General features: G+C 54.0%; 1 protein-coding gene across 6 annotated transcripts in view; it reads left to right on the forward strand.

Annotated features, from left to right (window-relative positions):
* CEMIP (cell migration inducing hyaluronidase 1) overlaps positions 1-15,456 on the forward strand; it is a 163,688-nt gene that overhangs the window by 130,416 nt on the left and 17,816 nt on the right. For all 6 annotated transcript variants that reach the window (XM_060293763.1, XM_060293760.1, XM_030878467.2 and 3 more), the window contains 8 exons: positions 2,554-2,759; positions 3,533-3,602; positions 4,594-4,722; positions 6,704-6,789; positions 7,938-8,069; positions 11,038-11,073; positions 11,153-11,308; positions 14,080-14,260. In XM_060293763.1, coding sequence (XP_060149746.1) covers positions 2,554-2,759; positions 3,533-3,602; positions 4,594-4,722; positions 6,704-6,789; positions 7,938-8,069; positions 11,038-11,073; positions 11,153-11,308; positions 14,080-14,260 — 996 coding nt within the window. The remainder of the gene's footprint in view (positions 1-2,553; positions 2,760-3,532; positions 3,603-4,593; positions 4,723-6,703; positions 6,790-7,937; positions 8,070-11,037; positions 11,074-11,152; positions 11,309-14,079; positions 14,261-15,456) is intronic.

Genomic DNA, 15,456 nt, shown 5'->3' on the forward strand with positions numbered 1-15,456 from the left:
GGTTTCTTTTCTGGTGCTGTTGAGAATTGATTAGGACACAGGTTTTGGATCAGACAGATGGAGAAGCAAGTCTCAATCCGTCCTTGCAAGAGAAGTGACTCGGGCAGCTTTCTAAGTCTCGGTGCTATCAGTAGAAAGGGAATAGTAGTTTCAATAAGGATTAAATGAGATAATATATGTAAAACATTTCACAGTAAACAGTAGTTATTTTTATTCCTTTCCAAAAGGGTTTTTCTCTCCAGAGCACACCTCAAGGGGCCTGGAGGGAATTTCTTATTCAGGCATTTGTTAGAATAAGAATGTACCCAATTCATTACTCACTTGCATTCAAAGAGGACACCCAAAGTGTGATCCAGACGGCGGGCACCTGCGTGCCTAGGATTTAAAAGGAGCTACGGGCCCGGGTCTGAACACTGTTCCATGTCCCTCCTCTGGGCCTGAGTGTCCTCTTCTGTAACGTGAAGGCATTGAACTTGCTCTCGATGTCCCTGCCAGCACGAGCAGCCCACGTTTTTCTTGCCTGTTCCTCCCATGCTTGTCTTTCCAGGCGATTTGCAACAAACTTTCCTAGCTCACTAGGAGGAAAGGAAGCAGTCCCATTGCATGACCTTGGTATTGACTAAAATGCTTATTGGTGCACTGAGTAGCATTCAAGATCACGCCCTTGCCTATTACCAAAGATTAAGGAGGCGACCCTTGTTTGAGAAAACAAAGAGCTTGCCTGGAATAGGGCAGTTGTGCCCGTGCTCCGTCCTCATGGGTGAATGGACACAGTCAGAAAACTGGGGTTCCAGGGGCTTCCCTGGTGGCACAGTGGTTGAGAGTCCGCCTGCCGATGCAGGGGACGCGGCTTCGTGCCCCGGTCCAGGAGGATCCCACATGCGGCGGAGCGGCTGGGCCCGTGAGCCATGGCCACTGAGCCTGCGTGTCCGGAGCCTGTGCTCTGCAACGGGAGAGGCCACAGCAGTGAGAGGCCCGCGTAACGTAAAAAAAAAAAAAAGAAAACTGGCTTCCAGCCCTGGCTTTGCACATGTGGGTTTTGTGACCTTGGGCAAATCACTCAACCTTTCTGAGTCTCATTTTCCTCATCTCTGAAAAAAATTAGTACAGGATTATGTAAGATTTCAGCAAGATTAAAAGATATAAGAGCCCAGGCCAGCGCTGGGACATAAAGGGTCCTAGTTCTGGATGCTTCTAGAGCACGTCTGCCTGGGAGTTGGGGAGTAGGTAAGATTTGCCATAGAAAAGGCTCTGGAGGGAATTGGGGTGTTTACCCTCGATTAGTGCTTCTCAGGGACAATTTTTTCACCTCCCTTCCCCAGTGGAATACTTGGCAATGAACGCCTGGAGACGTTTTTGGTTGTCACAGCTGGGAAGGTCCTGCTGGCATCTAGTGGGTAGGGGACAAGGGATGTTGCTAAACTTCCTACGATGTACAGGACGCCCCTCGAAATGGTAACAGTGCCGACAGGGGAGTTGTTTGGGGATGATATGTGAATTTCTCAGGGCCTGGTGCAGCAGTGGGTACTTACTAGGTGTGGGTAGAATGGTGTCATAGGGGAGCAGCAGCTTCCCTGGTTGGGGGACATCACTGGGCAGTCAGGATGCCGGGGGTGGGCATGAGGATGGAAGATCTCAGATGGTGTTTCTCACCATCCTCATGCCCCGCTGTGGACAGGGCACCTTGGGCGGTAGCGTGCATCTCACCTATGGGGTGTTCAAGTGAAGCACGATGCCCGTTTGTCAGGGATGCCCGTGAACAGAGCCCTGCTTGAGAAAGGGAGCTAGGGCTCAGGCCAGAGGCCCTCTACCCACCTTCTCGTTCTCAGACTGATGAGTTCATAGACATTCAGACCCGGAAGGGGCCTCGGAGATCCTGGACTTGGACTCCTCCATTGTGTGGTGGGGAAAGTGTGTTGGCGAGAGGTTGGCAGACTTGTCTGAGAGCCTGTGACGCTTGTGGGCACAGCTAAGGCCGTACTCCGCGTCTCTCCATGCCTTCAAGTGGTTTCTCCACTCGGCCCACTGACTGTGATTCCAAGAAGAATATTGAAGAGCTGGAGTTTGCAGCATTTTCTGGTTTTCTGCAAGTGTGGCTCGTTGTGGTTGCAGGCTTCAAAGCTGGCTTGCCTCCACGGGAGAGGGCACAGTGAGGAACCAGCCTTACTAAGAAGCCCCCCTGGCCTGGCTCAGACGGAGCTCTCCCTACCCCCCTTTCTGGTGGGACCTCCACATGAAGTCCTCGTGAGCAGTGTACTCGCCGTGTCCTCACCAGATTAGGCTCCCAAGGCCTCGTCCCCGGTCTCCAGTCGGGCCCACCTCTAGCGGTTTGTTCTTCTCCCCACCCCATGAAGGTTCAGTTGCAACACCTCCAGCTGGAAAGGACTTCAAAGTCACGGCTCTGTCGTACCCATGTCAGGTCCACCTCCAACCCCCCAGATCCCCTCTCAGAGCCCGGTGCCTGGCTTAGGTTGTTTGACGTTTGTTGAGTGGCTGAATGAGCACATGAGTAATGGCGCTGGGCGAACTGTCGCTCTGTCTTGCCCCCTGCAGGTCAAGGACGTTGTGGGCTATAATTCTTTGGGCCACTGCTTCTTCACGGAAGATGGGCCAGAGGAACGCAACACCTTTGAGCACTGCCTCGGCCTCCTTGTCAAGTCTGGAACCCTCCTCCCCTCCGACCGTGACAGCAAGATGTGCAAGATGATCACAGAAGACTCCTACCCGGGGTACATCCCCAAGCCCAGGCAGGACTGCAAGTAAGCACCTCCCTTTCCCTGCCCTGGCCCGCGCCGGGCCTGTGTGCACGTGCTCACACGACTTCCCAGCCCTGCGTCTGACTTCTCACTCTTGGGTTCCCGAGCGGCTTAGACCTCACAGCCCTTAACCACCCAAGGCTCTCAGCTGCTCAGACAGAGGGCAGGAGTGTGTTTTCGACTTCTCCCTTCTCAGTGTGCCTCCCAGGCATCGTTTTTGGCCAAAGAGAACCACTGTTCTCATCCTCGGGCTTTCCCTGAGGCCACACGGTGCTCCTTTGAGGAGAGGAAGAGGGCTGCCACCTCGGAGCCCACAGCGTGTACACGTGGGCACCAGCTGCACTGGTCTGTTTCTTGACGTGAGAGAGTCAGAGACAGAGAGAGAGAGAGAGAGAGAGAGCAAGAGAGGGAGAGCTTCCCGTCCAGTCAGCCTTCTGAGTCCAGGGCCTCTCCCTCAGAGACAGCCATTTTTCTAGGTTCTCCTGACTTATATTTCTTCTAGGGTCCATCTCAGATTTAACCCACAAATGTGCTTATACCTTCAAGAGCCATGCCCCATGCAAATTCTGAACGTGTTAAAGGCATACATGCACCCCAGTTTAATGAGAAAACTGGGTTTCAGATGAGCAAATCAAGGGCATCTCAAATCACTGATAAGAGGCTCATCAAAGCAACGTTAGAGTCCCTGACATGGGCCACCCCTCCGCCCCAGGTAGCAAGGTGGGAGCCAGTAGCCCTCTGTCTGACGCCATTCAATCTCTGCCCCCCGCCCACAGTGCTGTGTCCACCTTCTGGATGGCCAATCCCAACAACAACCTCATAAACTGTGCTGCTGCGGGATCCGAGGTGAGCAGAGACATCCCTTTTTTGGGTGGAGCTGGGGGAGAGGAGACGGCGGGGGCCAACCCTGAAAGATGTGTGCCCTGAGCCCCCCGTCTAGGTATCTGTGCAGTCAGGCTTAGCGTGAAGAGGGGAGAGCCAGCTTGGGAGGCAGATGGACTCTGGCCTTTCGTCACACTGGTGATCGTAGCTAATGAGTAATCAGTAGCCTTATTAGATGCCTGGCACATCTGTGTTCTAAGCTCAAATTTTTAAATTATATATTTCACACTTCATTTTTTGTGTGTGGTGTGTGCACAAGCTCATTTACTTTTATCTATTTATTTTTGGCCATGCCACGCAGCATGCGGGATCTTAGTTCCCCATCCAGGGATTGAACCTGTGCCCCTGCTTTGGGAGCGTGGAGTCTTAACCCCTGGACTTCCGGGGATGTCCCATAAGCTCCAATAATTTAATTCTTGTGTCAACCCTATGAGGTTTGTACTATGGTGGGGAGGAAAGTTAGGCAGGGACATGCGCAGGATACAAACACGGTATTCTGTCTACACAGCCCTGCCCTTACCCACCCCTTCATGCTGCTTACCTTCCTGGGGAGCAGGTCAGGTGCCGTCTCTGGGCCTCAGCTTCCATATCTGCAGAATAAAAGGGTAAAGCCAAGGACACTCAGGCAATCCTCCCATTACGTGTCAGGAGGGGGAGATTAACCCCGGCAGTGACTCTGAAATCCAGCCATTTGGCACCCATGACTGATACAGTAGGACCACAGATACAGTAGGACCACAGAAGGGTTTTAACAGTCAGGATGGACGCCCACCCCCCAAAATATATTCGCCGCAAACTTCTCGCTGTTTCCCGCGGGTGTGTCTGGGAATGGGCGTTGGGGCCATTTGGGTGATAGCGCTAGGCCCACCCCTAGTTTGGGCCATCCCGTCACCCCAACAAGAAGCTCCCTGGTGCTGAATTCTGTGGCTTTTTCCCCCATGTCCTCCTCCACCAGGAAACTGGATTTTGGTTCATTTTTCACCACGTACCGACGGGCCCCTCGGCCGGAATGTACTCCCCAGGTTATTCAGAGCACATCCCACTGGGAAAGTTCCTTAACAACCGAGCACACTCCAACTACCGGGTAAGTCCTTCCAGGCCTCCCCGCCCGCCCACTGGTCCTTCTTCCCAGGCCTGTGCATAATTAGAGCTGGAAGAGCCACAGCTCCCCCCTGGCAGCCCCGGAGCTGGGCCCCTGAGTTCGATTTCGCAGTTCACTTGGGGATGGGAGCGGTGGTGACCCCAAAAAGCCAGGCCTGATCTGTGAGCTAGGGAAGGTCAGGACCTGGTTCTGCAGGAAGATGAAGGTAGCATTAGCATCCTCTCCTCTGGTCGCTTTTTTTTTCTGGGAAGCGGGTCCTCCATCCATGCAGTGCTAGGGAGGCAGGTGGAAAACAGACATTTCTGTCATCTTCGTTTGCTCATCAGTAGTTCTGTGTGTCCAGCACCAAGCGAGGTGCTGGGGAAAGGGACTGGGCTCTCGGGTGTGTCAAGGGCCCCCAGTTGAGGACAGCATCCAGACAGACCAGAGTCATGGGCACGTGGGAATGGAGCTGGGAAGCAAGGCTGAGACCAGAGATGCTGTGCTGGGGACAGAGGTGGTCTTGGAGACGCAGGGGCAGTGTGCAGATAGAGGCCCGAATGTCAAGGCTGTTCTTCTGGGCCGCTCCCTAGTACAGATGAAGAAACAGAGGGTCCTAGAGGAGAATGGATGTATTCAGTGTCAAAACCAAAGAGACTCAACTAGGGAGAAGCCCATGAAGATGAGAAGTAATCTCAGAATAGACCTGTGTATACAGCTAGGAGGTGGGGTGTGCCTGGGAGAGCTGTCTCCTTACGGAGCAGGTGCAGAGGCTCTGGGGGCTGTGGGAAGCAGGGGCGGTACTCCTTGTCGAGATCCCTTCGTTGAGAAGCCTTCCCATGAGCCGCAGGTAGGCCACGCAGTACCTGGATGTTTGGAGAGGTTGGAAAGGGGAGGAACACGTGAGGGAGGATGGTTTCCAACAGGGAACTAGGCAAGGACTCCTGGCCACAGATGGAGGGAGGGGCCCTCGGGGGTGGCAGGGTGGGAAAGGAGCAAAGAGGATCCTCGAGCTGGATGGATTCCGCTGCCTGGATTCCGATGGGTTCCGAGCCAAGGAGGAGCCCCGCGCGTGGTGTTCACACCTGGTGAGCCCTGACTCCGTGCCACCGTGTGAGGGTCCTGCTCCCAGACTCTTCACGTGGCTTCTCTTATTTGGTCCTCAAAGCAGGAATTCAGTGTTATCATCCCATCTTACACAGACTGCAACTGAGGCCCGAGAGGTGAAGGGATTTACCCAAGGTCCTAGCTCATGAGAGAACAACCGGGAATCAAGTCCCACTTCTCTTGACTCCCATCACCACTGCTTAATTAGTAGGAGTCAGTTGAAGATCACAATAGCCAGTGTCCTCCAGTTCTGTAAAGAAGGAGTCCAAGCCTCCCTAGGAGGCCAAGGGAATCCAGCCCTGAAGGTGGACTGAACGGGGCCTCACTGGGCAGCCTCACTCCCACTCACCCATGGCTGACAAAGTGGACACCTTTGGAGCCAAATAAGAAAGCGAAGTTCTTTCCTTGGGTCAGGCGACAGCCAAGACAAGACTGGGGAAGGCTCCCAGACCCCTGCCCCAAGGTAAAGACGGGACTTAAGTTCGGCATCTTCTTTGCATCGCTGCAGACACATTTCCCAAGAAATCATATCTGTCATCCTCAATTTGGGGCCTGGGCTTACAACTGCCCAAGGCAGTGTGAGTTTGGGGCATAGACTTCGCTGTGTGGCCTTGGACAAGATACTTAACCCCTCTAAACCTCAGGGTCCTCATCTCACCTCCAAGAGGACACCTTATTCCAGATTTGACTTGAGCAATGCAGAGCAATGCAGGTTCTTCACCTCCCTCGTTGCAGACCCCCTACTTCTATTAATGCGTCCTGAGAGGGAAGCTGGTTTCACTGGAGCATTCAAGAGTACGCAGTGAGGCTGGGTGTGAGAAGATGCCTGCAATCTGCTGTCCGAGCTCATGTGTCCCTGAATGTCCCCTCTCCCCAGGCTGGCATGATCATAGACAACGGAGTCAAAACTACCCAGGCCTCTGCCAAGGACAAGCGGCCCTTCCTCTCCATTATCTCCGCCAGGTAATTCTATGGGCACGTTCTGTGTGCTGCGCATGGAGCTCGTTGCTGGGGGTACCATGGTGAACATCGAGCAGGGCCAAATCTGAGTCAGGGCTGAGGCTTCACCAGCTGATGGGAAAAGAAATTCTGAGAGGTTTCTAAAAAAATCAGCAAAATCCAATACCTGCTTTTTGATAAGTTGACAGGACTGGCCAGGGCCCCAGCAGGTTGGACCAGGATAAAAAGGTGAAGAGAAAAGAAGGGAGGAATTTCGCTATCAATTTAATAGGAACATTCAGGTTGTACCTATAAGTACACCTGGAGCTCAGCCCAAGGCCAGGAGCTGCTTTTAAGAGATGCTGTCAAAACCTCAAGGTAATTAGGAAAATCAGTACCCTTTAAGGAGACCAAGTGCTTGGTCTCTGTCAAAAGTGGGTAACACCGGGGACTTCCCTGGTGGCGCAGTGGTTGAGAGCCCGCCTGCCGGTGCAGGGGAGGCGGGTTCGTGCCCCGGACTGCGAAGATCCCACATGCCGCGGAGCGGCTGGGCCCGTGAGCCATGGCTGCTGAGCCTGCGCGTCCGGAGCCTGTGCTCCGCAACGGGAGAGGCTGCAGCAGTGAGAGGCCTGCGTACCGCAAAAAAAAAAAAAAAAAAAGTGGGTAACACCAATGACATGATCATGTCCATGGAAGACATGACATGGAAGACATCAGGAGCACCCAGGCTCAGTGCTCCATTTGGTGGCTAAGATGTAGAAGCCCAGGAAAGGCACCAGGTCAAGGTTACCCCCAGGGGAGTAGAGAGCTGGGCACCTCAGACTCCCCTTCCTGGCCACAGGGCTGCATTGCATGCCAGGCTTGGGACTGGCTGTCTGAACTTCCTTCTGTGATTTGACCCCTCCTTGGGGCGGCGCGGTTCCCCAGTGGTGATGATAACAAGAGCAGTGACATGTCTGTAGGATGCATGGGGCTGGACCCTGGGGAAAAGACCTCTGATTTCCGCACCAAGCTCAGGAAGTTCCCTGCAGAGCCCAGGGGGTGTGAGTCAGTTGCTGTTTAGCCCGAGACTTCCGGGCACCATAAGCAGAGAGAAACTCGCTGCCCAGAAGGCAGTCAGTTCAGGCGTCCCCTCAACACGGCCACCTGTGCCTCCCCATGCTGTGTTCCAGGTACAGCCCCCACCAGGACGCCGACCCGCTGAAGCCCCGGGAGCCGGCCATCATCAAGCACTTCACTGCCTACAAGAACCAGGACCATGGGGCCTGGCTGCGTGGCGGGGACGTGTGGCTGGACAGCTGCCGGTGAGTGTGACGTTGGCACAGCGTGGGACGATGCTCCTCCCCTGGGCAGGGGACAGACACGAGCGAGACAGAGAGAGGAGTCCAGACATACCGATGTTTGACCTTCTGGTCGCCCACCCAGGCAGAAGCATGGAATGGCAGCGGGCAGTGACCCAGAGAACCCCCTAGAAGCAGCATGTGTCTTCAGCCCACCGTGCCAAGGGTTGTGGGGCATGACTTGCCCCCAAATAGTCACTGGGCTTGGCTGTAAGTCACGTAACTCGTCATATAACCAGTCAGCGAAAGGAAGGAAGGAAGGAGGAAGGAAACCGGCACTTTGTAGGCACCTACTGTGTGCTGGATCCTTGGTTGCATTTATTTCTCACCATGTTTCTTGGAGATATAAATCCTCATCTCCATCTTAGACAATGAGGCTCAGTTGAATGAATTTTCCGAAAGGTGAATAGTTGAACTGGGACTTCAAATACCAGCACGTCAGACTCCAAGGCGCAAAGGAAAAAGACGAGGAACCCCGAGTTCTGATATAAGGTCCCCATGGAGAGCCACGGCCCACACTGGACAAGAGCCGGAGGGACCGGCAGCTGAGTTGGGACTTCCTCTAAGGGAGTAGCATGAAATGTTCTCCTCAACTCCCTTTACTGTTAAAAAACGGGAATCAGAAACTCTACATGGGAAATAAGTGTATTTCTCCATTTTATCATGACCAGTTAAAGGAGAAGTGAAGGGGGACTTGCTTGTGAAAGGAGCAAGAGGAAGTGAGAGTGTGTGAGGAGAGAAACAGATTTCACACACACACACGCACACGCACACGCTCACACGTGTAAAGGCTTCTCAGAAAAGCAGAGGCCTGGGCAAGACAGACACTGACCCATGGATGGACCCCAGAGAGAGCCAGACACACACAGGGATGGAAAGGGAATGTCGCTGGCAGAGAAACCGGGGCGGGTTTTTTTGTGGGGTCAGAGAAGAGAGGAAGGGATAGAAGAGGATTTTGAGAGTTTTGGGGAGAGGGGAAAGGGAAGAAGAGAGCCTCTTCTGGGCTTCTGAAGGGCGTTTAGGGTATCAGACGGGAGGCAGGCTTGCTCTGATTGGCTCTAGAGAGCAGAGGTTGCAGATGTGGGCAGATTTCCACTCAGTAGCAGGAAGAACTTTCCCGCAACCCAAGACGCTAGTCAATGAGAAGAGCTGCTCATCCCTAGAATAGAGGCCCAAGGCCACTTGAGAGAGAAATTATGCAAGAGGTGAGTGAAAGAGGAAACAGATGCGGGTCAAAGCTAAACTTCTCTGCGGTGTTCTGCCTCCAATGAATGTCTAGATTGCTGGAAGTTCAGGTCCCCGTAGGGGAGTGGATGCCAGACTTGCGGCCGAAAGACAAATTGTGAAGCACTCCCCTGCCAGCGGGGGTGGATCTTCTAACCCTTCCCCAGCCTCCTTCCAAGGCAGCCCAGAATCTGGCTGGTGCAGAGGTTGTCGTCCCGTGAGTGGGCACAGCCAGGGGCTGACAGAAGATGGGGATCCCTTGAGAAGCTTTGAGCCTTTGGCCACGGTGTCCGTTTCTTAGGAAGGTCACTCCAGCAAACCACGCCGTGGGTGGAGGCACTCCTAGAAGTGGGAGGGACAACTAATAATACGGCAGTGGTCCAGAGGAGAAGGAGTTACAGTGAGAACTTAGGTGAAAATGCGCTTCGGGAGAGGGAACAGGCCTGGGTGGACGGTAACTGTTTTGCTTTATGTGTGTTAAGTTTGAGATGCTTTTGAGATACCCCCGTGGAAATACACCGAAGTCTGGAAGTGCAGGGGGGAAGGGCGGCTGATTTTAGAGTCACCAGCAGACTGGTAGGGGTGGAGGCTGTGAGTCCTCATGCCGTCCCCAGGGGCACAGTGCAGAATAAGAGGACCTTGGGCAGAGCACTGGGGGACAGCGGTGGTAAGGAAAAACCATGAGGGGCCTGGGAAACAAAAATCAGGGAGTCCTGGGAGAGAACTACAGGGCCCTGGAAGGTGGGCCTTGAACGGTGAATTTGAACTGGATGGGCTTCAGACAGGGAGAAGTGCACGCGTCCCGGAGGACGGGGAACAGGGCGCGCAGAAGCAAACCGGGAACTAGGGAGACTTCAGGCGGCCGGGACCCTCCCTGGAGCAGAGGGAAAGTGCATTCACTTGGGCCTGAAGCATGAGGGCAAGGATTGGGCTTAGGTTTCTGGATGCCGTGAAGCCACCGGAGTTTAGGAAGCAGAGAGTGGCACTTGGAGGGGATGTTCACCCCTGGGACAAAGGAGGTGAAGGCAGCCACCATATCTGGACCCACGGTCCACGGCAGCGCAGACCCAAGGCTCGGCTCAGATTCTGTGGGACCCCTTATCACTCACAGCCAGACTTCCTCCAGAAATGTGCTCCTCCTGGCCCGCAAAATGGACAACGGCAAAAGGGAGCTGATGAGATCGCTGCAGCGTAATTGCAAACTTACTTCTCAGGGCCAACGTCCGCCTGACTTCTGGGAAAGTTAGAAATCAGCTATCTGGGTCCTTCCTGCTGTGGCTGAAACAGTAATGAGGATGGCTACGGGCAATGCAACTGCATCCGTTACCCCCACCGTTACCCAGGGCGGGCTGGTCCTGAGGGTGGCAAGACCTTCCACGTCCCTTTGGTCCAGTATCGCACTGAGCCCTGGAATCACAGGTGGGGGTGGGCTGGAGAGGGAGGCCCATGGAGTCCAGTCTGAACGCTGCTAATGCACGTTGCACCAAACGCTGAGAGCCCCTGCGTTCACTCTTTTCTCTTTGGAGTCAGACACTGTGTGGGTGGGGATCTAGGCGATCCCATTACACAGAACGTGTAAGCCTGCTCCCTGAGCAAACCCCGTGCTTATGCAAAGACCCCTCCCCTACACAGGATCCACGGTAAGACACCAGGGCAGGGAGGAGTCCTTCCCTCCACGACTTCACTGACTGTCTGCTCTTGTCCCCAGGTTTGCAGACAATGGCATTGGCCTGACCCTGGCCAGGTAAGAGCCAGTCACTGCCCTTGGCACCCTGTGGGTTGCTGTCTCTGCACGTCTCCTTCCGGACATCTTCTCTCCACAGTGGTGGGACCTTCCCGTATGACGATGGCTCCAAGCAGGAGGTCAAGAACAGCTTGTTTGTTGGCGAGAGTGGCAACGTGGGGACAGAGATGATGGACAACAGGATCTGGGGCCCAGGTGGCTTGGACCACAGCGGAAGGACCCTCCCCATAGGCCAGTAGGTTTGCAAGCACGGCAGCTTCTTTGTTCTGTGTGGCTTAACCTAAACGACAGCAGTGGAAAGAAAGATGCTAGGATGTGATTTCTACCTGTGGACTATGAATTCCTCTGTCCTCTACTGGTCAGAGAAATCACTGAAACAATGGAGATTAACCAGCAGGGGGGTGAAATCTAGAATCAGAGAGAGAAGTCAAAAAAACTGTGTCGAATATGAGTCAACAGGGAGACACAGCTGTCAAAACATAAAACGTTGTTCTGAGCTACGTTAACGGGAATTTAGTGTCCAGGATGGGCGACCGTGGCTTCCTCTCTCCTCGGACAGCACCCCCACTGGGAGCATCTCATCCACCTCTGATGGTGGCAGGGTGATAGTCACACACAGATTGGGATCTTCAACCAGAGGCTGGGACTAGACGTGGGGAAACAGCCCGGGAGATGCTGTCACACATTCTCAGGGCTGCTGTGCGCCTACAGGATGAAACTCACTCTGTGTTAGGCTTAGAATTGGTTTTGTGCAGGAAAGAGTTTTCTAGCAGTCAGGTTTGTTAAACAGCAGAAGAGCGTGCCTGTCCTGGAGGGTCACAGGCTCTCTGCTGCTGGATGATAAGCAGGTGGCTGGAGAGGGAGGGGGTGACTTGGAGAGCGGACGCACCAACGGAGCAAAGGGACTTGGTTAATTCCTCGGAAAGCTGCAGCTTGGGTCAGTGGTGAGGAAGTCTCTCCTTCTGATGGTGTTTCTGTTCAGACAGGAATTCAAGCCAGAGAGCCACAAGCAGCAGCGGGCTAAGATGAGCCCTTTCTGCCCCTCTGAGCTTTTCCCTCTTTCTCTAGGAATATGTCCTTCCTGCCTCTACAGGTAGGACATAGGCCTGAATTCCCAGCCCTCGTGGGATGGGTATCTTTGAAAAGAGTTTGCAGAGAGAACCACAGTCTCCTTTGGCATGAGTAATCCAGAAGCCCTTGTTCCTGTCTAGCCTGAGCGGTATAGCCGTCCCTTCAGATCGTTTTTATGAGCAACGCTGGGTTTGCATATTTGGGTTTCTTTGCTGAGGGTTACCAGCCTCCCCAGGGCCAGAACGTTCTGACGACTTCCAGAGGTGAGTTTGTTTATGGAGGCCTGACAGCTCTGTCAGACTCAGGCAGGTCCCTCAAACTGCATTTGTAAGCAGGAGCCCAGGACCCCACGGTCCTGATCGTGAGGGATTCATCCCGTATGGGCCTGGGTCGGGGTCCAAGGGTAGAGTAAGCACACAGTTTAAATATAGAGCCAGTGAGAACGGGCTGTCCCTAAAATACCTTAAATGGAAAAACGCATGGCGCCACTCCGTGAGAGCCAGGATTCAAGGCGACGACATTCATCAATTGCAAATATAAAAATACAGAAATACCAGAAGCCCTTGGCACACCGTGTGCTGCAGGGACATTGCCGAGACTGGTGGCACGAGGCCCTTCCTCAGGGAACCGTATCTGGTGAGGGGAGCTCAGCGCTGAAGTAGGGACCAGCTGGAATGTGACTTCTCCCCATAGATTGCCTTTTTCTGCTTGTCCCTCTTTGTGCCCTTTCTTCTTTATGTTCACCATGGAAGGAGAAGGCCCTGACCCAGAAGTAGAGATACCAGTAAAAGCATAAACATCGGGCTTGAAGAACGAGCAAGCCTAGCTTTGGGGCCAGGCCCAAAAAGGATCGGCCCAGCCAGCCCCTCCTAGGCCCTTGTTTCCCACGCCCTGCTCAGGAGTCCGTGGCAAAGGAGAGAGGCATCTCGAGCACCCTGCCCCCTTGCTGGGCCGAAGGCAGAATTTCCAAGTCCCCAGTTCTCCTCCAGCCCCTCCTATAGCTCCAGCTCCAGGCCTTTTGCCTCTTCCTCCAGCTTTCCCTGCCTCTGGGGTATCAGGCCCTTCTAGGGGTCCCCTGGCAGTTCACAGTCTTGCCCTCCCAAGGGGGCCTGCCCTCCCTTCTAGGGATGCTTGAAACATCACCATGCAGCTATTTTTCTGTTTCATTATCACCTTCCATTCTGTGTCCTTCCTCTCCCTAGTTTCCCAAACCCAGCGTACTGCCCATCGAAAGGCTTACTCACAGAGAGAAAGCTCATCTGGGTCTTAATCTAATTAAATTGTTATAGCAACTGAGACCAAGGCGATAATGAGTAATGGCTCTACTCTCCCAAGGGACACGATACTGGCTCTCTCCGGTAATATTTATTTATCCAATGCCTCTTCATAGGATGGGAATATGTGGGGAAATGTTTGTTTTTTGTTTTTTTTGCGGTACGCGGGCCTCTCACTGTTGTGGCCTCTCCCATTGCGGAGCACAGGCTCCGGACGCGCAGGCTCAGCGGCCATGCCTCACGGGCCCATCTGCTCCGCGGCATGTGGGATCTTCCCAGACCGGGGCACGAACCCACGTCCCCTGCATCAGCAGGCGGACTCTCAACCACTGCGCCACCAGGGAAGCCCTGGGGAAATGTTTGTGTAGAGGACCGTCTCTCAAACCCCAAGCCAGCAGCTAGACATCCATCTCTCCATCCATCCATCCATCCATCTAATAATTCATCCAGTAATCATTTATTGACATTTACTGTGTCCATAAATGCTCTCTCAGTGAATTAATTAATGCCTCAATAATGTTCTGTTAGAGGGGGAGTTTGGGGGATGGGAATCAGGAATGGTTTACCCAGAAGGTCTCTTACCATCCACCTCGGAGGGTGTGAACAGTGTTGCGGCACAGCATGGCAATCAGCCTGACATCTGGCTTGCTTAACTCCATAGGAATTTCCCGATCCGAGGAATTCAGTTCTACGACGGCCCCATCAACATCCAGAACTGCACTTTCCGCAAGTTTGCAGCCCTGGAGGGCCGGCACACCAGCGCCCTGGCCTTCCGCCTGAACAATGCCTGGCAGAGCTGCCCCCATAACAACGTAACCGGCATTGCCTTTGAGGACGTCCCGGTGAGTCCTCGAGGCACCGGGGTGAGCTCCCGGCAAACCCAGACCTCGGGCGGTGATGCACAAGTCCCTGCGGGGCCTGGAGTTTGAGCCGTTGCCACCACCGCAGGGGTTGAACATTCCTCTCCAAGCAGGCTGGGCCACGTCCCAGGTCTGTCTGCATCCAAACTGGAAAAGTACAAGTGTAGTTTGCCCCACAGGTCAAGTCTGGGTAAATGCCCCCTTGCCCTCACCCTTCTCAGAACCCACCCAAGCCTCAGAAGGAACTTTCCACTGCCCTCAAGGTTCTGAGGCTCTGGTCCTCCAAGGCTCTTGGGTTCAACCTACCGAGTCTGGTGACCGGGCCACTTCAGTTAGCACCATTCATCTAAAAAAAAAACAAGAAAAAAACAAACAAACAAAAAACCCCCCCAGCAATTCCCAAAGGAATCGTTGCTGAAGATGCTCTGTTTAATTTCTCCCGGAGAGTGGAACAGAAACAGGGCCCTCCTAGCCCTAGGCAGCCAGCAAGTTAGGAGCCGGGGGTGAGGAGGTCAGGACAAAGGGCTGCGCTTTGAGACGAGGCAGGTCCGGGGCTCCTGTGCCTTTTCTCTGGGTTACAGCTTGCCCAGACCTCCATTCCTCCTCCAGCCCTCTGCTCCTGCCCTCTGCCTGTCTGCCCAGTTCCTGGCAGCCTGAGCGAAAAGATGTGAAACTCAAGTTACTGAATTTCCTTACTCAGGCCACCGAGGGCCTGAAAGAGGTCAGTCATGGAAATCTCCAAGGGCTCATGTTGAAAGACTGACCTCCTGAAACACGCCGCACACTCTCACACACGTTCTCTCTCCCGCATAGCCATGCGTCGTGTGTGTGTGCGTTTATTATACATGTATATGTACTTTCTCATACATTCACTGCCACTCAGCCTCATTCCCTCTCCACATACACACACACACTCACATTCACTCACACCCACACGCGTGCGCACACACGCACACACTCACGCACATACATTCACTCACACTCACACCCACTCAGGCGCGCACACACACTCTCACACGCACACACTCCTGTGCCTGCCTCCCCATCCCTGCAGTGTTTTGAGCCACGTATTAGAGCTCTCTCCAGGGTCACACACAGCAGCCAACCCTCCAGCGAGCAGAGGCCAGAATAACGTGCTGGGTCTGAGAGCTGAGGCACAGTGAACGTTTGGCTGTGTC

The sequence above is a fragment of the Globicephala melas genome, chromosome 2, assembly GCF_963455315.2.
Source record: "Globicephala melas chromosome 2, mGloMel1.2, whole genome shotgun sequence".
Classification (NCBI taxonomy): Eukaryota; Metazoa; Chordata; class Mammalia; order Artiodactyla; family Delphinidae; genus Globicephala; species Globicephala melas.